Here is a 26,607-nt window from a genome sequence, read left to right as displayed (position 1 = left end):
ATCTTCATGATAAGCATTGAATTTATCTTGGTTCCGGTTGTTTGCAGAACCCTTCATGGGGACCGGCTTCTCAATTGAGATCCGTCCCTTGATTTCCTTTAGGATAAACTGGCTATCCTTGTTAAACGCATACTTTGGCTAGTATGGTTTGAATTCTTTTTTCTTTTTCTGGGCCGGCTGTTTAGAGGAATCAGCCGCCCAGACCTCTTTTCTTTTCTCGTCTTTGTTTGACGACTGTTTCTGTCGGTCTTCTCTTTTGTCGAACCTTTTCCCGTCCGACTGTTTTCCCGTACTACAAAGATCAGTCGCCTGTATATAGGCTTCCGCTTCAATCAAGGCCTCTTGAAGAGTCGCCACCCTCTTTCGGACCAAATCAAATTTGAAGGTCGACCCGTCTTTGAGACCTCTGAAAAAGTCAGTATAGGCTACTTCATCCGGTAACCCTTGAATCTGTATTCTCATCAGGTTAAACCGCCTGATGTAAGAACGAAGCCCCTCCTTCTCGCCCTGCTGAATTGTTCCTAAATCAAGGGTCGTCTTCTTCGCAGGGATGTTCATGGCGAAGTTGGAGGTGAATAAGTAAGCAAGCGTGCTGAAGTTATTTACACAACCAGTCGGCAGGTTGCCGAACCATTGTTGTGCGATTCCTTTGAGAGTCGCTGGGAAACACTTGCACCAGGTGGGATCATCCAACCCTTGAAGGTACATCAGGTTGGTGAATGCCATCAGATGGTCTTCTGGGTTAGTAGTGCCGTCATAGGCGCCTACTAATACATTTTTCACTTTGGCCGGCTGAGCGGCTTCAGTAATTTCCTTGGAGAAGGCCGACGGCTGTTCACCAAGTCTAAGCAACCGTAGCTGCCAGTCCATAGGTTGGACATTTTTTGCTGCATGTCCACCAAACGGAGGTGGCTGTAAAAAATACTGTTGTTGCGGTACAAACGGTAAGTTTGGTACCGCCTGGTCTCTATGAAAGCCGGACTGACGGGAGGTGCCGCCTGACTGACTCTCATGATACGACTGCGTATGCCTCATTGAGGTATTTCGCAGACTGTCTTGGAAGTTTGAAGTAGAGGCCGACTCTGACAATCGGTCACTCTTCTTCTGCTTTAGCAGTAGCCGAGCGTCTGTGTATGATTTCCTCGACCCGTCCGCCTGAATATGACGAACAGGTTTCCTATTTCCTGGAGTAGGAAAACGGTATTTTGTGAAATCAAGGGCAGTCGGCTCCCGCTTCCTAGATTTAGGATGAGGAGTCGCCTCTCGCCCTTGAACTGGCTTCCTCTTCTGTGAAGTGGAGGGTTTCTTAGCCGACTGCTCCTTGTCCAGAGCAGGCGGCTTCTGTTTGATCAACTCTTGAATTTTTCCCTTGAAGTCCCTCATGAAGGTCATGAGTTCGTTCCTTGTGATGGGAGCAGACCCATCAGTCGGCTGCTGCCGAACAGGCGGTGCGCCTGCTGGCTTGCTTCCAGTTTGAAGATGTTCCCGTTCCCTCCTTTCAGTATGACGGGTACGTCGGGCCCTTAGGGTCCCGTCTGAAGCTGTGTGAGCTTCAACTTCAAATTCATTCTCAGTATCATGGTCCGACTGAACTTGAGGGTCGTCTAGGGGACGCCTCTCTTCAGGAGTCGGTACAGACTTGGTTGCCATCTCAGAAGTACTCTCCCCACATACGGCGCCAAATGTTTCAGGGTTTTCTGATGTCCTGCGGGAGAGTTACAATTCCGAGACTGGAACCGGACGCCTGTACCTGCAAAACAACGGAGACTCCTGGTGGTGGGAGCTCCGCCTCCAACGGTCAAGTTAGTACTTGTTTGAGGAGTAATTAATGCGGAAATTAAAGTTATTGGGTCTCTCTAGGTGAGAGTGTTTAATTGCTTGATCCCCTTTAATGAGGATTAATTAAGTATTTATAGTCTTTGAGAAGCGTGCCAATCCTAGGTTTAGGTTAACCTTGGGCTGATTGGGCTTCCCTTTGGGCCTGGGTGGCCGGTTTCTCCATTAGGCATGGAGTATGCCACGTGTCATGACATAATAGGTCCAAGGTGGACAAATAAGCGGGTGCCACGTGGCAAGCCCTGACAGTTCCAACTGGGGGACACTTGGCAGGACCTGATTGGCCCACGTGGCGTATTCCGATTGGTGGGAGCAAAATCCCCAAATCAGCATCCACGTTTGTACCGACTCCTGGAGAGAGACGTCCCCTGGACGACCCTCTAGTTCAGTCGGCCCACGATACTGAGAATGAATTTGAAGTTGAAGCTCACACAGCTTCAGACGGGACCCTAAGGGCCCGACGTACCCGTCATACCGAAAGGAGGGAACGGGAACATCTTCAAACTGGAAGCGAGCCAGCAGGCGCACCGCCTGTTCGGCAGCAGCCGACTAATGGGTCTGCTCCCATCACAAGGAACGAACTCATGACCTTCATGAGGGACTTCAAGGGAGAAATTCAAGAGTTGATCAACAAGAAGTCGCCTGCTCTGGACAAGGAGCAGTCGGCTAAGAAACCCTCCACTTCACTGAAGAGGAAACCAGTTCAAGGGCAAGAGGCGACCCTTCATCCTAAATCTAGGAAGTGGGAGCCACCTGCCCTTGATTTCACAAAATACCGTTTTCCTACTCCAGGAAATAGGAAACCTGTTCGTCATATTCAGGCGGACGGGTCGAGGAAAACATACCCAGACGCTCGGCTACTGCTAGAGCAGAAGAAGAGTGACCGATTGTCAGAGTCGGCCTCTACTTCAAACTTCCAAGACAGTCTGCGAAATACCTCGATGAGGCATACTCAGTCGTATCATGAGAGTCAGTCAGGCGGCACCTCCCGTCACTCCGGCTTTCATAGAGACCAGGAGGTACCAAACTTACCGTTTGTACCGCAACAACAGTATTTTTTACAGCCACCTCCGTTTGGTGGACATGCAGCAAAAAATGTCCAACCTATGGACTGGCAGCTACGGTTGCTTAGACTTGGTGAACAGCCGTCGGCCTTCTCCAGGGAAATTACTGAAGCCGCTCAGCCGACCAAAGTGAAAAATGTATTACTAGGCGCCTATGACGGCACTACTAACCCAGAAGACCATCTGATGGCATTCACCAACCTGATGTATCTTCAAGGGTTGGATGATCCCACTTGGTGCAAGTGTTTCCCAGCGACTCTCAAAGGAATCGCACAACAATGGTTCGGCAACCTGCCGACTGGTTGTGTAAATAACTTCAAGACGCTTGCTTACTTATTCACCTCCAACTTCTCCATGAACATCCCTGCGAAGAAGACGACCCTTGATTTAGGAACAATTCAGCAGGGCGAGAAGGAGGGGCTTCGTTCTTACATCAGGCGGTTTAACCTGATGAGAATACAGATTCGAGGGTTACCGGATGAAGTAGCCTATACTGACTTTTTCAGAGGTCTCAAAGACGGGTCGACCTTCAAATTTGATTTGGTCCGAAAGAGGGTGGCGACTTTTCAAGAGGCCTTGATTGAAGCGGAAGCTTATATACAGGCGACTGATCTTTGTAGTACGGTAAAACAGTCAGACGGGAAAAGGTCCGACAAAAGAGAAAGACGACAGAAGCAGTCGTCAAACAAAGACGAGAAGAGAAAAGAGGTCTGGGCAACTGATTCCTCTAAACAGTCGTCCCAGAAGAAGAAAAAAGAATTCAAACCATACTCCCCAAAGTATGTGTTTAACAAGGATAGCCAATTTATCTTAAAGGAAATCAAGGGACGGATCTCAATTAAGAAGCCGGTCCCCATGAAGGGTTCTGCAACCAATCGGAACCAAGAAAAATTCTGTGATTATCATGAAGATGTTGGTCATCACACCAATGAATGCATCAGTCTCATGCGGTATCTGGACCGCCTGACTGAGCAAGGTGATCTTGACACTTATGTCAAGAAATCTACGGGGAACACTTCCTCAAAAAAGCAGTCGACCAAAAAGAATCAACAGGCCGACAGCTCCGATACGGATGATGCAGCCGTCTACACCATTGCAGGCGGCTTCTCAGGAGGCGGCCCCACTATTAGGGGCAACAAAGACAATACCAGACGGTTAGATGTAAATTCCGTTCACCAAGAACGACCCTCCAAATATTCATTTCCTGAGATTGTCATCACTGAAGAAGATCTAGGAGGGGTAAGAGGGACGCATGACGACCCTATCGTTATTGAATGTAAAGTGGCCAACCAGAGATTTGGCTGAATCCTCATAGATACCGGAAGCTCCTCAGATCTCATCAGTAGCAAATGTCTGTCGAAACTAAAATATCAGACTGATTGCATACATCCGACATCCCACCCTTTAGTAGGGTTTGGAGGAGGAGTCGTCCACCCAGTGGGACGAGTGGATTTACCCATCCGCCTGGGCGAAAAAGGAGAAGGACGACACATGGTAGTCCGGTTCCTGGTAGTAGAAGAACTCTCGGCCTACAACATGATTCTGGGACGACCAACCCTTTCCAAGGCTGTTATAATCCCATCTCTTATGTTGCTCAAGTTTGAGAGGGATAATGGAATAGTCGGGTCCCTAAGGGGAGATCAGAGGATGGCCCGAGAGTGCTATCTCTCGGATGTCAAGCCCACTGTTATGGCCACTGGGTCGAGTGGTGGAAAAATAGACCTTGACAATAGTCTAGGAGAGTGCGCCTGTTCAAGAAGCAGGCGGCAAGAAGAGAAAGGCATCCCAGACAGGGGCCGCACGAAAAGACAGAAAATAGCAATCATTGGCAGAGAAGCGGTCAGATGAATTCCGCCCTCAGCCGGCTGGTGAGCATACGGACTTGATCTTAGACAATTCACGTCCTGAGCGAACAGTCAAAGTTGGGACGACTGCTCTGAGAGTCCTGGGTGACGACTTTCACAAACTATTGAAAGAATACAAGGACATCTTTGCATTCGAAGTCCATGAAATGCCTGGCATTAGTCCTAATCTGGCGGTACATAACCTGGCCGTGGATCCGAAAAAGAAGCCGGTACGGCAGAAGAAGCGGAACCATGGCGAAGAAAGAAGTCAGGCGGCAGCCGCCGAAGTTAAAAAATTACTTGACGTAGGGTTCATTCGGCAATGTTACTTCCCAGACTGGGTTGCAAATGTGGTGCTTGTTAAAAAGCCGAATGGCACCTGGCGAATGTGTGTAGACTACACAGACTTAAACAAGGCTTGCCCCAAAGACAGTTACCCTCTGCCTAAAATTGATAACCTGGTTGACTCAACAGCCGGCCATGCTTTGATGAGCTTTATGGACGCCTACTCTGGTTTCCATCAAATTCCTTTATGGAAGAAAGATCAGGAGAAGACGACCTTCGTCACTGATCAAGGGTTATACTGTTACACGGTCATGCCGTTTGGTCTTAAGAATGCCCCGGCCACTTTCCAGCGAATGATAAACACTGTGTTCTTTGATCAAATTGGAAAAAATGTCGAGGCATATATTGATGATATGATTGTCAAATCTAAACTTCAGGGAGATCATCTGTCGGACCTCCGAGAAACTTTCGCCACACTCAGGCGGCACCATGTCATGCTCAATCCCAAGAAATGTGTCTTTGGAGTTGATTCTGGGAAATTTCTCGGATTCCTTATCAATCAGAGAGGAATAGAGGCGAACCCTGAGAAGGTGCAGGCGGTCATTGACATGTAGTCGCCTCGTACCATCCGAGAGGTTCAGAAGTTAACAGGTTGTCTGGCGGCCTTGGGAAGATTTCTAAGCCGATCAAGAGACAAATGCCTATACTTTTTCCAGGCAATTAAGAAAAAGGCAAGGTTTGAATGGGGGCCGGATGCTGAGGCGGCCTTCCAAAAATTGAAAGTTCACTTGCATTCCTTGCCGAGGCTGGTCAGCCCTTAACCCAAAGAAGTACTCTACATGTACCTGGCCGTCTCTGATCATGTGTTAAGCGCTGTTCTCCTTGCTGAAAGAGACGGCTGTCAGCTCCCGGTCTACTTTGTCAGTCATGTACTGAAAAATGCCGAGTTGAGGTATCCCTTAGTGGAGAAATTTGGTCTTGCACTCTTCATGGCTGTTAAAAAATTGAAGCCCTACTTTTTGGCACATGCAGTCGTCGTGTATACAGACCAACCTATCAAGCGGCCACTGACCATCATGGAGTCGTCAGGCCGAATGATCAAATGGGCCATAGAAATACAGAGCCTCGAAGTTACTTTCGAGCCTAGAAAAGCAGTGAAGGGGCAAGCCTTTGCTGACTTTATTGTTGAGATGACTCGTCCTCCGGACTCTCAAGTTACAAACCAAGTTTGGAAGGTATATGTGGATGGAAGCTCTACTTCAAATGGTTGTGGAGCAGGCGTCATATGTCAGTCGCCAGAGGGCGACAGGTACGAGTATGCTCTACGCTTCAGTTTTCAGGCCTCAAACAATGAGGCAGAATATGAAGCTTTACTAGCCGGAATCCGCATGTGCAAGGAGGCAGGAGCAAGAAAAATAGACGCCTGTTCCGATTCACAATTGATAGTGAGTCAATACAATGGCGAATACGTAGCAACCCATCCGGCCATGATCAAGTATTTACAGGCGGTCCGACTAGCAGTCGGCTCCCTTGAGGATTTCCATCTGATCCAAGTTCCGAGATCAGAAAACAACCAGGCGGATGCACTTTCAAAATTAGCATCATCCGCCTCCTGTGATACTCCTCGAACTGTTTTTTGGGAAGTAATGGTTAGGAGAAGAATTGAGGAAGAACCTATTGCAATCCTAGACAGAAGCTCAACCTGGATGGATCCAATCCGGGCATATCTGACAAATGGTACCCTGCCGGATGATCATCAATAGGCGGCAGCACTGAAAAAAAGAGCAACCAGTTTTGAAATAATAAAGGGAGAACTTCACAAAAGGGGGTACCTTCAACCCTTCTTAAAGTGTGTTACTCCAGAAATGGGACGAGAGATACTAGACGATCTTCACTCTGGTTACTGTGCTTCCCATATAGGCGGTAGGACGCTTGCTCAACGGGCAAGGCGGCAGGGCTACTTTTGGCCTACCTTAGAAGCAGATGCGATGGTGATGGTGAAAAAGTGTGACAAGTGCCAAAGGTTTGGCAAACTAATTCACCGTCCGGCTACTGACCTCACTACCATTCATAGCCCACTACCGTTTGCTAAGTGGGGCATGGACATTCTGGGTCCATATACGCCTGCTACAGGCGGAAGGAGGTACATACTTGTTGTCGTCGACTACTTCACTAAATGGGTAGAGGCGGAGGCTGTAAAGGGAATCAAGACGAAGGATGTAATTTCATTCATTTGGAAAAATGTCATCACTCGGTTCGGGGTTCCCATGTCTATGGTTTTTGATAATGGTCCCCAATTTGAGACGCCTGTTCTCAAAAGCTGGTTGGGTGACCAAGGAATTGCACACTACTTTGCATCTGTCGGCCGTCCACAAGCAAACGGCCAGGTAGAAGCCTTTAATAAAATCATCTCAGACGGTCTCAAGAAAAAGATTGAACGAGCAGGCGGCCTATGGGCGGATGAATTACCACATGTTCTCTGGGCCATTAGGACGACTGAAAAAGGGGCGACTGGAGAAACTCCATTCCTCCTAACTTATGGTGCGGAAGCTGTTCTTCCAATAGAACACTACGAGCCGACTCTTCGAGTAATGCTATATGACGAAGAGGCAAACTGGGAAGCCATGCGCCTGGCATTAGACTCACTTCCTGAAAGGAGGGGCAATGCTGTCTTGCGCCATGAAATTTACCGCCTGAGAATGACTAGATCATACAACAAAAAAGTACACAGGCGTCCACTCAAAGTGGGGAATTTGTACTTAGAAAAATGGAAGCAGTTGGTAGGGCTAATGAGTCTGGCAAACTAACTCCCAACTGGGAAGGACCCTACCGAATCTGTGAAGAGGTCAGGGACGGTACCTACCGGCTGGAAACACCAGACGGACAACCGTTGCCTCGAACTTGGAATGAAGATAATCTTAAGAAATATTTCTTTTGAATGATAATAATCAAGGGCTACTTAATAAAAGTTTGCACTTAATATTCAATTTTGTACTAAGAGGGGCACGCCTACTAACAAATAGTCGGCTACTCTCCATGTTTAATTTTTATTCTTACTTAAGGGGGGCATGCCGTCTGTACCTTTACAGTCGGCTACTCTCCATTGAGAATTTTACTCTCTTCAGAGGGGCATGCCGCCTGTACCTTTACAGTCGGCTACTCTCCATTGAATATTTTACTCTTTCAGAGGGACATGCCGCCTGTACCTTTACAGTCGGTTACTCTCCATCGAGTATTTTACTCTATCTTCAGAGGGAGATGCCGCCTGTACGTTTACAGTCGGCTACTCTCCATCGAGTATTTTACTCACCATAAGGGCATGTCGTCTGGACATATAGTCGGCTACTCTCCATAGAAGAGGGCCGACTGGTTCCAAACACACAGCCACCCCCCTTATACTTAGCTAAAAAAGATTAGGGCCTGGCCGACCCTGTGCCTAACAGGCGGCTACCCTCCTTTTACTTAGCACCTACGTTCACCAAGAACTAACCAAGACCACAGGCCAAATGATCAGACCAGGCGCCAAGCCAACTGATCAAATCTTCAAAACTAATACGACCTGTCCCAACATCATAGCAGGCGTCCGGCGGCATCCCCCCAGATGAAATTCGTCGCAGAGAGCAGCTCCCTTTTGGGTGGAACATTGCTCTATAAACTAATTACACGGCACCTATACAACTGCCCCCAAGGGCAACCACGTAGCCGTTTTTGAGACAAGGATAACTGTATCACTAACCAAACCGGTGGTAGGAGTTGACATCTGAGTCAGATGACCGCCTGTATTACTTGGGACAAATGCAGGGGGTACCTCTTGAGTTAATAGCCAACACACATTGGCGAGTCAAGGGGTCTAGCCGGCCTCCGCCGCCTGGTACCTCTACTTCTCAAGCAAGAGTGACGACGACTGAGTAACACCAACGTTAACTCATAGTCACTCCCTCAAACTTAGTATGGAACCTAAAAGGTTTGAGTAGACCGCCTGTTTTTTGGAAAACAGGGGCACTCAAACCCCTATTCCTACTAGGTAACCACTCGGGTTAATAGCCAACAAACATTGGCGAATCAAAAGGTTCAGCCGGCCTCCGCCGCCTGGTGCCTTTACTACTCAAGCTACAGTGTGACGGAGACTAAGTAACTCCTATGTTTACTTTAGTCACTCCCTCAAACTTAGTATGGAGCCTAAAAGGTATGAGTCGTCCGCCTGTTTTCAGCAAACAGGGGCTCTCAACCACTACTCCTGCTAGGTTAACAACCTGAGTTAAAAGCCAACAAACATTGGCGAATAAAGGGGAACAACCGGTACCAACCGCTTGATACCTCTACTACTCAGTTACTTGGCAACTAGGTAACAATCATGTTTACTTGGTCAAACCACTTTCCTACTTGGTAAATTTTACAAATGACAGGGCCGCCTGCCTAAAGGGGATCCAGTCTTTAAAATGGTTAGAATACCGATTGGATAAATGGCCGACTGATCGTCTATCCTGGAAACAGACAACCAGTCGTCCAGGGGCATAGGCGGCGTGACTAACTATTCGTACCTGTCTCCTCCAACGCTTCTTCCTCAGCAGTGCTAGGATCTCTTGATTATATCTATCAGAACACTGGCGGTACGTTTTTTCCCAGGAGGCAAAGTCGGCATTGGGGAAGAGGCGGCCCCAAGTCATGCGCTGGATTTGAGCAGAGTCTTCCATCATCTCCCGGACCAGCTCTTTCTTTTCTTGCTCGGCCTTTTCCGAGAGCTCCTGAGTAAGACTCTTCTCCTGGGTCACCAGGCGTTCCTTTACGTTGGCCAAGGATTTCTCCAAGGCTTCGTATGAGGACATCTTGCGGCGAAGAGGTCTCAGCTCGGCCTTGAGGTTGTTGATGGTCGCCTCCAGCTCGCCATTCCTCTTCTAGGCCGCCTCTAACTGAGCCCGAATAGCGGCGGTAGCCTGCGCCTGACAATAAAGAATATCAATGGTCAGAACTTCATTTTGGGAAATTTGAAACATTGCCTTATCACAGTCAGAGGCGGCCATAGCTTTTGCAGCCTTTACCTCTTTGTTCTTCCGGTCAAGCGGCTTGCGAAGGCCGTTCACTCGGAGCAGGGCCTAAGTAAAAAGGGGAACAGGCGTCAGTTTCCAAACAAAAAAGAAAACAGGCGTCCTGGAATTCAAATACTCAAAAATATGCTAAGTATACCTCAGCAAGGACCCCTGCAATCCCGTCTAGGTCAAGGGTGCCGACACCCCGGACCGCCTCCCTTTCAGCTGGAGGGACGACCTTGATCATAGACTTGGCCACCTCTACCAAGTCAGGCTCCTGAGGGCCGACTGCATCAAGCATAAACAAACGGATTAGACCTAGTAAAAAAGGGAGCAAGTCTAAAAATTTACAAGGACAACTTCATACTTCTAGGCGGCCCAGCTGGAGTTTTAGAAAAAGTGGCCGGCTGTTTCTCAGCCGCCGCATGTTTCCTGGCAGAACCAGGAGAGCTCGCAACAGTCGTCCTCCGGGCCTTGGGGTCCGGCTGTTGGGAAGAAGAAGCTCTTGGAGCGGCCGTCTAAAAAAGAAGAAAAAAGTCAGTATATGCATAAACACAACTCCAAAAAGAGGGTGAAAGGTTCGAAGCCCACCAAGGGTGCCCCCTTCTTGGGGGAGTCGGTTGAAGCTTGTTGCATGATGGAGGCCCGCAACATGGCCGCCGCAGTCTTGGAGGCGGTAATTTTGCTCATGGCGTCTGCTGCAAAAAAAAAATAGCAAAGTTAATAAGTCATAACAAGAAATGAATGGAACAACAGAGTATTCGACAGGCCGGCTACCTCATGAGCACCGACTGCTGAGGCCACAGGCGGCCAAAAAGTACTCGTCGTAGAGCCATTTGAAGCTCGGGACGCAGTGCAGGGGTACTTGCTCTCGTACCCCTGAAGTAGAGTTCACCTTCGACTCTACTTTAAAGAGTCCTTTATCTAGGATCTTTTTCTTAGCCTTGGGGGGAACAGGCGGCATGCTACGGCCGCCTGCAAGAAGGGGCGGATTCCTGTTCCACCTGTTGAAGCGCTTGTTCAGATTTGTGTCTGAACTCTCAATGATGAAGAAGGTGCACCGCCAGTCCTTCCATTTGTTTGCTTTACCTCTCGTCATGAGGTAGCCCCTGTGGCTCGTCAATTGATACCAGCCGGTACCGCCTACCTTAGGGGTCCAGCTGAGGTAGTTCATGTGGGCGAAAGCCTCGAATCTCGGCTCCACCCCGTGCAGTTCTCACCCGGCCACATAGCCGAGTACGTTGACCTAGGAGTTCGGGGCTAACTGCCATAACCCCAACTCATACCCATCCAAGATCCGCTGAACAGCCGGATGTAATGGGAAGCGCAGCCCAGCCTTGATAGCCGCCTCGTAGCAGCCAAAGCAGGCGCTATCATAACTGGTACCAGCCGGCCAGACGACTGTGTCTTCTGGATCCGGCACGAACACTAAAAAGCCGGGGCCAATTGTGTGGTTTGCGATAAAGCTCTCCACTTTCTCTTGCATGGCTGTGATCCGGCCCCAAGGTACCGTGCAGTAGTAGGGGGTATTTTGCTCTCGGTAAGAGGCGGATGGCTCCGCCCAATTGTCCCCCTTCTCAACTGCGTGAGAAAGCCTCGCCTCTTGCAGGCGATTGTTTTTCTCTTCTGTGTCCAGAGAAGCATGGCCAGAAGAGCTAGACTCAGAATCGTCCTCTGACGAGTCCGAAGAGGACGACTCCTCCCCTCTCCCGGAGGGGCCCGCCTCCTCTCCTTTAAAAGGAGCAGGAGAGAATGAAGAATTGTCAACTGTGAAATGGGAAGGGGTCACTTTGATTCCTCCCTCAGAACAGCCGGCTTTCAAGCCGCTTTGTTTCACTTCCACATCTGGCGCCTGGTCAGATGTTTCACTAATCGGCACCCTGCGGGAGGAGCCGTCTGAATTTGAGATACTGGCAGTCTTTTTTGTTCTGGCCATCATGCTCTGCATAGACACAGATACAGTCGGACTTTGTATAAAGGGCAAAGATGGGTCCGGAAAAGGGCAGGCGGCACTCCTAGTCCTAGATTCAGCCGTCCCCGGTGACCGGCTGATCACTAACCTAGGTCGTGTCGTGTGCTTCCGTGGTGCCATTTCAAAAAAGAATAAAATAAAGAGAAAATTAAGAGTAAGAGAACGACGGTTACCTGAACGAGTGACGTTGATGGAGTTCTGAAAATCCTGTGCAGTCGGCTTGTCAGAACAGGCGGTAGGCAGAAAGGGTCCAAATTGTCAGAGCAAGTTCAGGGGTCCGAATGTTCTCTCAAAAAGTTCTCAAGTGTGAAAATGACTGAAGTCAACACTCCCTTATATAGGCGAAGTGAGAAGGCGAAGGGTCACTTCCAGAATTCATAATTTGGGCGGGAGAATCTCTCGGCCTTTCGCCGAGTGACACCTGTAGCAGGCCGTCGCCTGTTACAGTGCGACACCTGTCACAGGTAACATGTGACCAGTCACGTGCCACCTGTGAGGGGCAAATGATTAGGGGATTTTGCTCCCACCAATCGGAATGCGCCACGTGGGCCAATCAGGTCCTGCCAAGTGTCCCCCAGTTGGAACTGTCAGGGCTTGCCACGTGGCATCCGCTTATTTGTCCACCTTGGACCTATTATGTCATGACACGTGGCATACTCCATGCCTAATGGAGAAACCGGCCACCCAGGCCCAACTTCCGAGGGAAGCCCAATCAGCCCAAGGTTAACCTAAACCTGGGATTGGCACGCTTCTCAAAGACTATAAATACTTAATTAATCCTCATTAAAGGGGATCAAGCAATTAAACACTCTCACCTAGAGAGACCCAATCACTTTAATTTCCGCATTAATTACTCCTCAAACAAGTACTAACTTGACCGTTGGAGGCGGAGCTCCCACCATCAGGAGTCTCCGTTGTTTTGCAGGTACAGGCGTCCGGTTCCAGTCTCGGAATTGTAACTCTCCCGCAGGACATCAGAAAACCCCGAAACAGATGCCATCTCAGAAGTACTCTCCCCACAGACGGCGCCAAATGTTTCGGGGTTTTCTGATGTCCTGCGGGAGAGTTACAATTCCGAGACTGGAACCGGACGCCTGTACCTGCAAAACAAACGGATGCTCCGGATGATTGGAGATCCGCCTCCGACGGTCAAGTTAGTACTTGATTAAGGAGTTATTAATGCGGAAATTAAAGTGATTGGGTCTCTCTAGGTGAGAGTGTTTAATGTGTGTAATCTGCTTTTTAGCGTGTAATCTCTCTTAATGAGGATTAAGGGAGGTATTTATAACCTCGGGAAACGTGTCAGTCTAGGTTTAGGTTAACCTTGGGCTGATTGGGCTTCCCTCGGAAGTTGGGCCTAGGTGACCGGTTATCCCAGGTGTTATGGGAAGGACACGTGTCATGTCGTAATTGGTCCATAGTGGACGGATCATTGCTTGACACGTGGCAGGCTCCTATTGGCCCATGTGACGGACACATGGCGGAACCTGATTGGTCCACTTGTCAGATGGTGATTGGTGGGGAAAAATCCCCTAATCAGATCCGATGACAAAAACCGTAACAAGGATGATTGAAGAAGGGAAGACTAGACGCTTTTGGTTGGAAGATGGCCTCATCTTCACCAAAGGTACAAAGCTGTTCATCCCCAAAGTAGGGGGATTGAGGAAAATGTTGTTGAAGGAATGCCATGATACGCTGTGGGCGGGACATCCTGGTTGGCAGAGAACCCTCAGTCTACTCGCGATGGGGTACTACTGGCCAGGAATGAAGGAAGATGTGATGAGCTACACCAAAACCTGCCTTGTGTGCCAGCAAGACAAGGTTGACAGACAGAAGCCCGGGGGCCTCCTTGAACCTCTTCCTGTACCAACTCGACCGTGGGAGAGTGTGTCGATGGACTTCATTAGTGGCCTCCCGAAGGTTGGCCAGTTCTCTTCTATCATGGTGGTGATAGACAGGTTCTCAAAATACGCAACGTTTGTACCCTTGCAGAAGGCTTGCGGAGCAGAAGAAACGACATCTCTCTTCTTTAAGCATATTGTGAAGTACTGGGGATTGCCAAAGAGCATAGTAAGCGACAGGGATACCAGATTCACGAGCATATTCTGGTTTGAGCTATTCCAAATGATGGGGTCTGACCTCAACATGTCGTCAAGCCACCACCATCAATCTGATGGGCAGACAGAGAGATTCAATGGGCTTCTCGAGGAATACTTACGTCACTTTGTGAGTGCCAACCAGAAAGATTGGGTGAGACTCTTGGACGTCGCACAACTTTGCTTCAACGCTCAAAAGAGTTCTTCTTCCAACAAAAGCCCCTTTGAGTTGGTCATGGGTCAACAACCTCTCCTCCCGCACACAGTGGCTGACTGGGAGGGCGGTAAGAGTGCTCAGGCTCGAGATTTTACAAGAGAGTGGAAGCAAAACACCGACATTGCAAAAGCCTACCTAGAGCGAGCATCGCGCCGGATGAAGAAATGGGCTGATCAAAACAGAAGGCCAGTTGATTTTGCTATTGGGGACATGGTGATGGTGAAGGTCTTACCAGAACAGCTGAAGTTTCTCAGAGGGAGAGATCGTCGCCTCATTCGGAAATATGAAGGCCCCATCCGCATCACTAAACGGATTGGGAAGAACGCATACAAGGTAGAACCGCCTGCGTGGATGAGGATTCACCTCGTCTTCCACGTTAGTCGTCTAAAACCCTACCATCCAGATCCCGACGACAGCAACCGCAACGCAGCTACCGTGCCAACATCAGAACCAGGACAAGAGCCGCCCCTACAACAGAAGACTGAAGCTGCTAAGATCTTAGTGTAGATTTTGTAAGTCGACGAGGACGTCGACGACTTAAGTGGGGGAGGATGTTAGAATCCAACCTCTTTGTTATGTATTCTTCTTTATTTTCCTTATATTTTCCTTATGTAATGTCTCTTTAGTCTTTCTTTTTATTTTTCTAGACCCTAGGGAGAATTATTGTGTTACTGTCATTTCAACGTTCACTTGTAATTCTCTACTAATGCAATATAAAGCTCTTTAGGGAGCGAATGGTTATTCAATCAAAGCTCTCTACCCCGTTGTTATTGCTTTAAGACTTGTGTGTTGTTTAAGCCTTTATAGATATTGTGCTTGCCTTGTTTTAAAGCATCCCCCACCAAACCAAGAGACCCTAGAGACGTCCTCATTTTCGTCGGTTCCGCTTGTGCCCGCTTCGAAGTATCGGCCGTCACAAGCCCCGACTCCGCACTCGTTGTTCTCGTGTGCCCTCTTGAGACACCGTAGGTCCGTGTTGCTGTGTGCTCACGAACCTCCTTGCTTTAGGCTTGCGCCCTTGTCGCCAAAAGACGAGAGCGCGTTGCACGATCTGGTGTTGAATCACTCGGACCGTGACACCTTGCCTCATCCTTAATCGTCATTGTCCTCAATGGTGTTTAGGGGATTCAAGTTGGAATGCAGCGATTCAAGATGAATAAAAAACTTTTACTGAGACAGGTACCTGAGATATGATGTTTAAACATGCGAGGGTGAATGTTTTATTAATTGCATGTGGTTGTACAGACACAATTAAGTCTACAAATACTGAGAAATAAAGCGCATCTAGTGGCTAATGGCAGATTCAATGTTTGATTTAGGGCCTTTAAAATGTTTTTCAGTATTACTTAAACAGGAAAGGAGAACAACTAGGAAGTAGGAATCTAGGATAATACAGTAGTAGTGTCATACAGACAAAAGGAGCACCCATAATGCTTTAATGCCTCTATTTTTTTTTTTTTTTTTTTTTTTTTTTTTTTTTGACAGTAGGCTTTAATGCCTTTAAACAACAAAATTTGCAAGCAGTGAGCTAGTGGAATTAATACATTCCAGCAAACAGAAAAACCAAAAGAAAAGCTTAAGCAATGATAATAAACTAGCATATGTCCGGTTAGCAGCACCATTCAAAGAGTAGCCTTGGAGTCGCTTGGCAGAAGACGAAAGCCCGGAATAATCAATGGCCATCATCAGCATGTCAAGAGTATTCATCAGCTACTTTGTATATATCTCTGTAAGTTCTGAGGGAGAGTAAAAGTGATATTTCTTCAACTTGAGTTCTTCATTTTAATTTTATTAAAATACAAGAACTCAAGGACCCTCCCTTTTACTTACATTACCAGAACTCAAGGACCCTCCCTTTTACTTGCATTTTAATTTTCTTTTTCTTCATAATTCTTCCTATAACCAAAAAAAACAAAGGAAAACTCTTTTCATAAGAAAATTAGAAGGATGTTTTAATAGTAGTGGTCATTTGAGATATAATTATCATAGTATTTTAATGATAAAACAATATTATCGGTTCATTTTTTTCACATTATAGTAGAGACTCAATTAATATTTTAATATCTACAATGCAAATATAATTTTTAAAAATTTTAATACATAAAAAATTTTCCTTCGACAAATTATAATTACATAAATGAAACTAAAAATTGGATAAATAAAAAAAAAATGTTAATGATACTATTTTATACCAGAAGTAAAGATATACGAAGTATACTTTATCACTTGAGAAAAATAAGTCCGTCAATCAAACTGTATAATTATTAAAACATTATGGTAGTCATATTTCAATCGACCACTCATTTGAAAAATGATTTTTCAAAAAGATGATTTCCATCAAACAAATATAACCTTGGATTGGGTTCATCTTCGTGCAATGTGAAGTTTAGTTTCAATAAACTGTTAGTCAATTATTGCATCATTCAAACAATGAGGGCCTAACGGCTTCTTTCCATCCAACTATTGTGCACCAAAAAAAACCTTAAAGAACTTTTAAAGTTGATCTTTGTCGATGGGTTAATTGTGTATATGACGACAATTTCAAAAAGCTTATTTCTATCTAATAATTGTGCACCTTAAAAAAAAAGGCTTTGATGTCAATAATTTGTCGATGGTTTCATGTATATTTAGCATACATGACTAAATCTAATAATTTGTCATTGACCCAAATATGTAGACAATAAATTTTCATATTCTTTTTTTTTTTTTTATTTATTATTTTTTTTAATAGTATGGAGTAACAAAAAATCATAAAACAAAGGATTACAAGAATGAATGAAACAAATTATGAGATTTGTTATGTTTCCCTACCCAACATAATGGGAAGAAAACTTTGTATAGGAGTATAAAGTTTTACTTAATTACATGTGAGATTGTATACTTCGTATATCTTGAACAAAATTTGCAAGGGAACATTTTTGTCGCGATTTTAATTAGATCATCTAGGAAGGTTATTTAAACTGGAAATTGAGCCCGATGTTCATTCCATTGTAAGCAATTGGTGCATACATCCAATGCTCATCAGAGCTTAGTAGCTGCAAAAATTACGTGAATTATGGTTAATATTTAATCTAAATCATATAATTGCAAAATAACAAATTTTTAAAGACGCGATAATAACTTTATTTAATGCACAAGTATAATTTTTGTAATATTTTTACCTTGATTTGAAGTTGCAAAAACTTGACATACTGCACAGCTTCCTCAAGCATGGTGCTGATATCAACCTACATATCATGTAAACAATTAGTTGACTTTATGAACATTCCTTAACCAAATTATTCAATAAAATATAGTTCAACGAATATGCTACTATGCCGCATGATAAATTAGTCAAATACTCTCTTGTCAAAAAAAAAATAAAAAAAAAAGTCAAATACTCCTTTTAATATTGCAAGTATATTATGGCAAGTTATGATTGGAAAATGATATTATGATTTTTTTTTTTAAACAAAAGCCTAAAGTTGAACAATAATGTACGTTGGTTGAATGTAATTGTCACATTTTCTGTTACGATATTGACATGTCTTGTTACTCCATATAAAAAGTAGTATTTCCTCTATTTTTTTTAATGTTGGTTTGACTTGTCCATGTTTCTCAATGTATATTGTTGATCATGTATGAAATTTGATATTTTTAAAACACCTGTGAAACGTATAACAAGACTGTTTTTTCTTATAATATATAAATACAAATGCAATTACGAGCATGATATGTAAGTACAATTTCAAAGATATGGATAAAATATTGTGTAGTAAAAATCGTCACCCTATATGTAATATGTAATGCCAATAGAGATAAATATGTTTCAAATAGATTAATCTCAAATTTTGAAACAAAAGAGAAAAACAAATATTTTAAAACAAATAAACACAATATTCATCCTTGTGTTTTTACCTTAGTTCCATTGGGCACAAGACTTTGCAAGATTTTCAATCTCTCATTAATTCTTTCTCTCCTTTTCTGCTTCATAAAAAGAATCAATTTAGTTCATGTACATTGCCAAAAAAAATAGAATTTTAAGAACAAATTGTGGTAAAAATTATAGATAGGTGATTTACCCTTGCATATAGACTTTGAGGATCAGTAGCAGACCCTCTGCTGGCTCTTGTTTTACCATTGGAATTAAGAACAGTCGTTGTCGTTGTCGTCGTCGTCGTAGTTCCCTTAGAGCTGCAATCATCCTCTAAACTACCACTGCTTGAGCTCTGTCTATTCACCGCTATTCCATCGTTTTCCTTCTCATCATCATCGCCTCCTAAGGCCGATAGACTCTGACTTCTTTTCACCCTTACACTCCTTTTTCCCTTTTGAACACCCTGCATTTTTCAATAATACTATCAATCACCCGAAATATTGTACTCCCTCTGTAACTAAATGATAAGCCGCATTTGATTTGCGAACTTTTGTAAGGAATTGACTTAGAATACAATTACTGTCTTACATTACCATGCTATCGTAGTCTTTTTCTCCAGGATTCTAATAAATGGTGTAATGTAAATTCAAAATTTAATGTACACCATAAATAAAGTGGTCTATTATTTTGAGACGAACAAAAATAGAGTCGTGACATTTTATTTTGAGACGTAAATAAACTAGTAATCTGAATGTAACCAAAAGAGAACGTAAGAAATTTGCTTACCTCTAAAACTCTGCCTCTTTTCTTAGAATTGTAAGAGGAATCACAAATTTTATCCTCAGCAGCAGGATCCAACTGAGACTGATCTTCATCGACGTCTGCATCATTGATCGCGCCATTGTCATGATCACCCATATGACACTGGAGAAACTCAATAGGCAACGAGGATGCATTACTAGCCGCGGCTGCTAATTGTTGTTGATGATGATGATTATTATCACCAAAATAATTGTGATAATGAACCTCATGATCATGACTGCTCCTATTATAACTACTCTCTTGCGAATAACGGTACATATTTTGAGAGTTAGAGGTGGAATCAGAAGAATAATAAGATGAACCACCTTCTGCATTGTTATTATTATTATTATTGTTATTATTATTAGCAATAATGTGGTAATGATGATGATGGCTGTAATTGAGATTTACGTCGTTAGGATTAGGAAACAATTGAGCCATAAAATCAGCCTCTTCGTTGACACACACAGCAGCATTGAAATTGCTCCATTCTCCTCCTTCCATACCGTCTCGAGTTATTAGTAGAATCGAAGTATTGCAGGAGGAGAAGGAGAATGCTGCTGTGTTTGTTGTTATACTGTTATTTAGGTTTCGATTTTTATTTTTTTCGAAGCTTATAAGCTAGTTAATAATGTGGATGAGGATGGATGAGATGATCATGTTTTAGTTTATATATTATGTCAATTAACAGAACAAAGAAGTAGAGAATAAAATTGACCTTTCCATAAACTGTTTTCTGTTTAACTAAATGATTAGTTGTTGAGAAGATTAACAAATATTAATGTCATTATCCATGTACATCAGCAACACGAGTCTACTACGATGGGACCCATGACAGCTAATAGCAGGAAGTTAACTATTCCGGTTGGTAGTCATAAAATAATAATAACACGTCCATTCAGAATTAGTTTCCACATTGTCCCAACCTTTTGTAATAACAGACAACACTTTTACAAATAAGAAATCCTTTATTATAGTCGCGTTTTTTCTATTCACTCCCTCATCATGAACGATGCCAATGTGTGTGTAAATGAAAAGTAAATGCTAAATCAGTATATGTGACTATTAGTTTCGGACGGATCAAAGAATGTACCGGGGCTAGAAAAACATTAGAATGAACAAGGATGGAGAAATGGTTACAAATACAATCCAATGATTGATAGAGAATGTATGTAGTACGAGTTATATAATTGGTAGTACCAGACAATTAATTGCTTTTTAGAATAATAAAAAGAAAAAGAATAATTTTTTTGGATGGGGGGTTAGAGAAAGAATCCACCTCTTAGCAACTTGCAAGGACGTGCAATGAGTTCTCTATGTTCTTATGAAAAATAAAATAGACTAAGATTAAGATCTTTCAAGCTACAAATGAGACCTTATTATAAAATTTAAATATATATAATATAATTTAGAGAATATACTTTGATACAGACAAATATCTGCTTACGCCATTTTTTGATTAGTAATGTCTTCTTCAATGTTCTGTATTTTTGTTAATAATTATATTATTTTGGATTAGTGCTTGTTGATTGATGACTTGTTTACACAATATCCCCTGATCAACAACTGCGTCTGTTAGCTAATGATCGTATTTCGTATACTATCTCCCTAGACAGTTATAGGGATTTTTCGAGAGGAACAAGATCATATGTGACTTGGCAACCAGATTATGTACTTGTACTAGTTCATGCACCGTATTAAAAATTCACCAGAGAACTTTTGTCTGATCCATCTATTATTTTTCTTTGTGATCAGTTTGTCTTAGAATAATTTGTGATTTGATGAAGGTGATACTTATGCAGGAGGGACTTATATATCTTTGTAATAAAATACTTGTTACATTGTTCAAGGTGATCTGTTACATCCCTTATTTAGGAAAGACTAGTCGCGAAAGGTTTTTTTTAACAGTCCAAACATAATGAAGACTCTAACCTTCTCTACATTCTAAGTAATAATACGCATATGTATGTTTTTTAGTAAAACTGTTTACACAATTTCATACATACCAATTAAGTTTTTTGTACATGAACTCTAGTATGTGTAGAGGAAATCATGTTTAGATTGACTTTAAATAAATTGTATTAATTACTTGAAAGACATTTAGTAAAACATCAGCTAGTTATTGAATGTGAATATACGCTTGTTGACAAAGTGAGAGTCGATCTTGATGTACCTGCTTCGATTGTGTTAAGCATGATTAAAAAATATGATAGGTAGGAGAAACAATGTCACGGGTTTGATTGAATATCCGATAACCAGACCAAGCCCAGCAAGAAGAGATTATCCTTCCCATAATGTATTTGTGACTGCCAATACACTGATATAGTGCTTTCTGATCAATGGTTTGTAGACAAACACGAGGAAGAAAATTGTACGGCAGTATATTGATTGCAAGATATTTCAGGGCCGTGCAGTCATTTGCTGGAAAAAATCCACAGAAAATATGGATTTTGTAGGAGTAAATAAGGCTGCCATGCGCTGTTGTGCACTTGAGCTTATAATTTTATTAACATGGCCATGGCAGCAGCCCTGTTCAAGATAGAGCATGGGAGAAGGCGGAGTTCTTCACCACTGGCAGGCACCCATGTCAACTGCAACGGCATTGTAGGTTGGAATTGATCTAAGAAACCAATAATGATGAAGGTTCCACACCTCTGTTATATGTCATCTGACATAGGTGTGGTGCATTTGAGGCAACGACTATGGTAAACCTGCCCATTGCAGACACTTGTGTCCGTTGACACAGTCATGATGGGTGGTGTTTGCAAGTTGAGAAGACAGTTATTGCACTCCTATGACCACCTGTGTCAGCCATCAAAGTTGGGGTTAAATGAGTTCCTCCCCTAACAGACTCAACTTGGCAGCTGGTCGTGTTGGCTCCAATTTGCTGATTTTTGCTATAAATTCTTTTTGAAATGTATTTTACAGCTACCATTTCATTGACAGCTACAGAACTACTGAGCATCAATTTTAGGAACTTAAAAGAGTTTATTTTACACTATTTTTTTTTTCTTTTGTAAGTAGCTTCTCTGTTTATGTAATGAGCTATACTTTGGATGAAATGTGCACCTAAAGATACCAGGAATTAAGATTCTTTAAACCAAACAGAAACAGCTTGCAATTTAGCATTTGTATCAGAAATTTTGTCCATTCTCATATTTCTCGAATGCAACTTTGCTACAGATTCCAAGCCAGATAGACAGCCTTGCTAGTTGCTACTATAGTACATATAGCTGTAGAAACATTGTCAATATTCTATATATCTCCCCAAAGTAACTCTATAGTCATTGTCTTTAAGAGCAAAGTTCTAATCGTTCAATCATATTTATTTACAAATTACATGATCACCCACACCAAGCAACGACGAGTCCATCAGTAGAACAAGAATAAAACCAATGTGATCAAAACAAGTCATTAAGAAACAATGTATTTCGAACAAGGTCCATTATGCAAAAATCAACGGACACAAATTGGTAATCCATGTCAGTCTAGATCAAATGTAAACTGTCACTTGAACTTTCTTACAGGTTTCAGCAAAAAATGTTTGCCTTTGTAACTTAGTTTACTGATAAGATAACAAGGGCTTAGTTATTATTAGTGTTGGTATCATGTGTTATGAAGTTACATGAGCCATAGATTTTTAGGTACATCATAGCTGCGCGCTGATCTTTGAATCAAGACCAAAGTCCACTCCGTTGTATGCAAGAGGCGCATACATCCACATCTCGTCAGAACTCAATAGCTGCAAGAAATCAAAGAGAGAAAGAAATTAGTACCAATTAATATAATATTACATTATTGCATTTTGATCATTGTATGTTTTTTCAATATTGTAAGGGACTCAATTATAAACTACTCTTTAAAATATTTGTGACTAGCGTATCTTTGCACAAACATTAAAAATAAGGTTTGCCATCTGTTTGACTTCATTATATATATTTTTAAATGATATGTAGAATATTATTGTCTTGGATGAAGTCATTTTTTGAAATGAACCATGACGCGTTTTTCTGTTCTTAAAATTCAAACATTAAGGATGTCATCATATCCCTTTTACCTTGATTTGAAGCTGCAAAAATTTGACATAATGGACAGCTTCTTCAAGCATTGTGCTTATGTCAACCTGTCAACCAAAATCAGATCCTTAAGATTTTCATTTCTTGATAAAGACTTAGAATATAGTAAAAAATAAGATATGCTAAAATCGAAGTGTTCTCACCTTCGTTCCATTAGGAACAAGGTTCTGCAAGATTCTTAATCGTTCATTAATCCTCTCTCTTCTTTTCTGCAATATAGCGAAAATAAGTTTAATCAATAATCAATGATTAACCAATAGGGCGATATGCATTGTTATTGATATGTAAACTGTTAACACTTACCCTTGCGTAGAGACTTTGAGGATCAGTTGCAGCTCCCCTGCTCGCTCTTGTTTTACCATTCATTTTGACAGTTGCAGTCTCTTTTGAACCCAACTCCTGAGACCCGTTGCATTCCTCGAGCTCTTCTGAACTAGTACTCGAGTTCTGCTTAGTAAAGTCAGGAGCATTATCTTCGTCATCAGAACCATTTTTCTGATTCCTCTTTGTCCTGACACTCCTCTTTCCTTTCTGAACATACAATGCAATACCATGATCAGACATTGTAATTTAATATAATAAACACTTTCAAAAGGCTCATAATGAAAGTTTAACAATCTTACCTCTGAAATTCGAGATCTTTTCTTTCCACTCTCAAACAAGCCACTGCTTCTATCCTCAGAAGCTGGCTCGACTTCTGACATCTCATATTCTTGTTTCAGCTGTAAATTCTTATTTTCCGAAAACTCTGGCTGATCTTCAAAACTGCCACCACAGCTGATTTCCAAATTCAAGCTGTCACTTCTTTCCATCGGGTTACCTGGAAAGCGCTGGATAAAGTTTTTCGAAGCAGATGGACATAAATCAACAGGAAAGTGGCAGCTATTATCATTAGCTGCAAAAATTTGATGAGTTTCGCTCAAGCAAAAGTTTTCATGATAAGGGTAGCCAACAGTACTGCTGCTGCCACCACTATAGTTACTCCCTTGGGACAAACAATATGAATTAAAATTCTTATCGTCGGTACTAAAAAATGAACTGCTGTCAAGCCTGTCATCCTCTGTCATACCAGAGTAGCAAGAGGATGACAATGCCAAGCTACACGATTCTAGCTCTTGCTCAAGCGAACAATTAGGAAACAACTGAGCCATAAAATTGGCCTCATCATTGACAGAAATTCCGTTAAAGGAGCTCCATTCTGCCCCCTCCATCATCATAGTTTTATTGTTTTTTTTTAATTTTTATTTTTTTACTTAATTGAGCTTAAGTGTGTTAGAAGTATGTTAGAAGAAGCTAGATTTTGTTCGAGCTTGAAGGAAACCAAGATATCGAAGGACATTTATACTCAAAAACTAATGCAGCAAGTTGCAGATTGACTTCGTTAATACTAAAACGACACTTTTGTTGTGTAGTTAGGCTCTAAATGATTAATGGGGCCATTGCAGGCCATTACATACTAGAAGACCATTGTAATGTAGATTAAATTAAGGATTAAGAGAATTAAAGAAACCCTTTTGATGGCTCAGAGGCCTAAAGCATATACTTATAAAATATAAAATATTAGAATACGTGTGATTACAAAGTCTAAACGATTGCAATCAACGAAAAGGTTATGATTTGGAGCAAGGCAGAAGGGATAATTTTATCCTGCGAATTGCAAGGACGTGGAATTATATTTTATTGCAAACAATTGAACTCTACTAATTATGTTATTAGACAAATATATATTGACATTTGAAAACCTTTTTAGTTATTAATGACAATAAAATTCAGCAAAGGACCAGGACATCAGAGGAAACTTCATAACCAAATTGAACAGGACAAACTATTCCTAGAGTAAAACTAGTCATACAAATGAAAAAAAAGTCCATCAAAATTAGAAACTTTAACTGTCAAAATCTATTAGCTGGATAAATTAAGACAGGTAAGTAATTATTAACTACCACTTCGTTGATTTTGTGGACTTATTTTGACTTAAACTCTAATAACCCCATGTCCATTTTTGAATGTCCTTTTCCTATGTTCATATGGTGCGAGTACTTAACATCTGTATTCGTTTCCATGCAACCGATGATATCAAAAACATTAATAGAGAATATTAGCCTGATTAATCAAGACAGGTAAGTAATTATTAACTACCACGCACTTTGTTGATTTTATGGTTTTTTTTACTTAAACTCTAATAATCGCATGTCCATTTTCGGATGTCCTTTTCCTATGTTCATATATCATTCGGTGCGAGTACTTGACATCTGTATCCGTTTTCATTCAATCTATGATATCAAAAATATTAATAGCTAGAGAATAGTATTGAATATTATTGAATGTAATGTTTAGTAATGCATTTATATATTGCACATAATATCATTTTGACAGAATGAAAGATGCAGTATTGGTGGCATATAAGACAATGTTCAGATAATCTAAAATTTAAACAATGATTGGGCCAGTTTGCTTTTTCTGATTGGATATGGAAATTAAAAAGGCTGACAAATAATATCAGTAATGATTGTTAAAGAGGGTAGAAATGATTAAGAATAATTATAATTCAGATTTTATAATAAGACAAGAGAAGCCAATATCATAAACTGACTGATTACTGCACACGAGTTAAAAGGGAAAAAAAAAATGTCAAACTAAATGAACTTTTGGCAATAATTGGATAAAAATGTTATTTTTATTGATTTGTACTCCCTCCGTTCCATAATATACTTCCTGTTTTCTTATTTTGAAAATCCAAAATATTGTTCCTGTTTTTATTTTTAGATAGTATGTAAAGACCATTATACTCTCATTTTTTTAACTTTATTCATTGTACTTTCTAAATTACCCTTGAATTTTGCACATACTTTGTACTTTTTTCCACTTTTTCTCTCTAACTTTTGTCTATAATTATACTTTTCACTTTTATTAATATACTTCATCCACTTTCTCCTCTTATTTCTTAAATATTGTGAAAAAACATAAACAGGAACTATATTATAAGACGGAAGGGAGTAGTATTTTATTTGGAACAAAGTTTCAACAATGAAATAAAAACGAACTAAAGCAACCCCATCCTTACTTAGAACAACAATTTGAACAAGAGTAATATTGAACTTAAGATCTGATTTACTATTTCAACTAGTAATTCTTGCTATCAATAATTCCATATATAATTTATTCACTACTACACTGTGACAGATTTTTTTCCGATCATCATAGGATTTCTAACTTGGTTGATGCAGTGTTAGTGTGTTACCTTTGAAATTTCAACTAACCTGTTGCATAGTACGGAGTATTGTTATGTCTTAACAAGTTCGGAACTCTACATCTTACATGACGAAATATCTTCTAACTAAAGTTCTTCAGCAACACGTTTACTTAATTCTTGGAGAATTTACAATGGTTAATATTCAAGGGTGTGTTAGCTCATGTGAACATGTGGCTTTTCAATCTCAATAAACAAATTATTACATGAGCTTGCGATGCTTAGTTACGCTTATAAACACAAGGTAATTTTTTTTTTTTTTTAACCTTTTAATTATTTATGG

General features: G+C 41.9%; 2 protein-coding genes across 2 annotated transcripts; both read right to left on the bottom strand.

The window, feature by feature from the left end:
- Positions 1–16,979: 16,979 nt before the first annotated feature.
- Positions 16,980–19,944, bottom strand: LOC110692226 (transcription factor bHLH84-like). Its single transcript, XM_021869223.1, has 5 exons — positions 18,984–19,944; positions 18,403–18,660; positions 18,239–18,304; positions 17,503–17,568; positions 16,980–17,376 (listed from the first exon to the last, which is right to left on the bottom strand). Exons 1-5 carry the CDS (start codon positions 19,500–19,502, stop codon positions 17,293–17,295), a joined length of 993 nt encoding a protein of 330 aa, XP_021724915.1. The 5' UTR covers positions 19,503–19,944; the 3' UTR covers positions 16,980–17,292.
- Positions 19,945–22,098: 2,154 nt separating this feature from the next.
- LOC110692100 (transcription factor bHLH84-like) lies at positions 22,099–24,477 on the bottom strand. The gene is made up of 5 exons (XM_021869083.1): positions 23,698–24,477; positions 23,378–23,605; positions 23,218–23,283; positions 23,056–23,121; positions 22,099–22,740 (listed from the first exon to the last, which is right to left on the bottom strand). Exons 1-5 carry the CDS (start codon positions 24,289–24,291, stop codon positions 22,648–22,650), a joined length of 1,047 nt encoding a protein of 348 aa, XP_021724775.1. The 5' UTR covers positions 24,292–24,477; the 3' UTR covers positions 22,099–22,647.
- Between the last annotated feature and the right edge of the window lie 2,130 nt (positions 24,478–26,607).

Source organism: Chenopodium quinoa, unplaced genomic scaffold, assembly GCF_001683475.1.
Source record: "Chenopodium quinoa cultivar QQ74 unplaced genomic scaffold, ASM168347v1, whole genome shotgun sequence".
Lineage (NCBI taxonomy): Eukaryota > Viridiplantae > Streptophyta > Magnoliopsida > Caryophyllales > Amaranthaceae > Chenopodium > Chenopodium quinoa.
Note: the sequence above shows the minus strand (reverse complement) of the source record. Positions and strands in the feature narration are given on the sequence as shown.

Bases quoted from the DNA above. Each gene is read 5' to 3' on its own strand.
- LOC110692226 (XM_021869223.1), bottom strand. From the start codon at position 19,502: ATGGAAGGAGGAGAATGGAGCAATTTCAATGCTGCTGTGTGTGTCAAC. The intron at 17,569-18,238 runs GTAAAAACACAA...CATGATATGTAG, and splicing joins TTGTGCCCAATGGAACTAAG to GTTGATATCAGCACCATGCT. The intron at 17,377-17,502 runs GTAAAAATATTA...TAATTTTTGCAG, and splicing joins TTTTGCAACTTCAAATCAAG to CTACTAAGCTCTGATGAGCA.
- LOC110692100 (XM_021869083.1), bottom strand. From the start codon at position 24,291: ATGATGATGGAGGGGGCAGAATGGAGCTCCTTTAACGGAATTTCTGTC. The intron at 23,122-23,217 runs GTGAGAACACTT...TTTGGTTGACAG, and splicing joins TTGTTCCTAATGGAACGAAG to GTTGACATAAGCACAATGCT. The intron at 22,741-23,055 runs GTAAAAGGGATA...GATTTCTTGCAG, and splicing joins TTTTGCAGCTTCAAATCAAG to CTATTGAGTTCTGACGAGAT.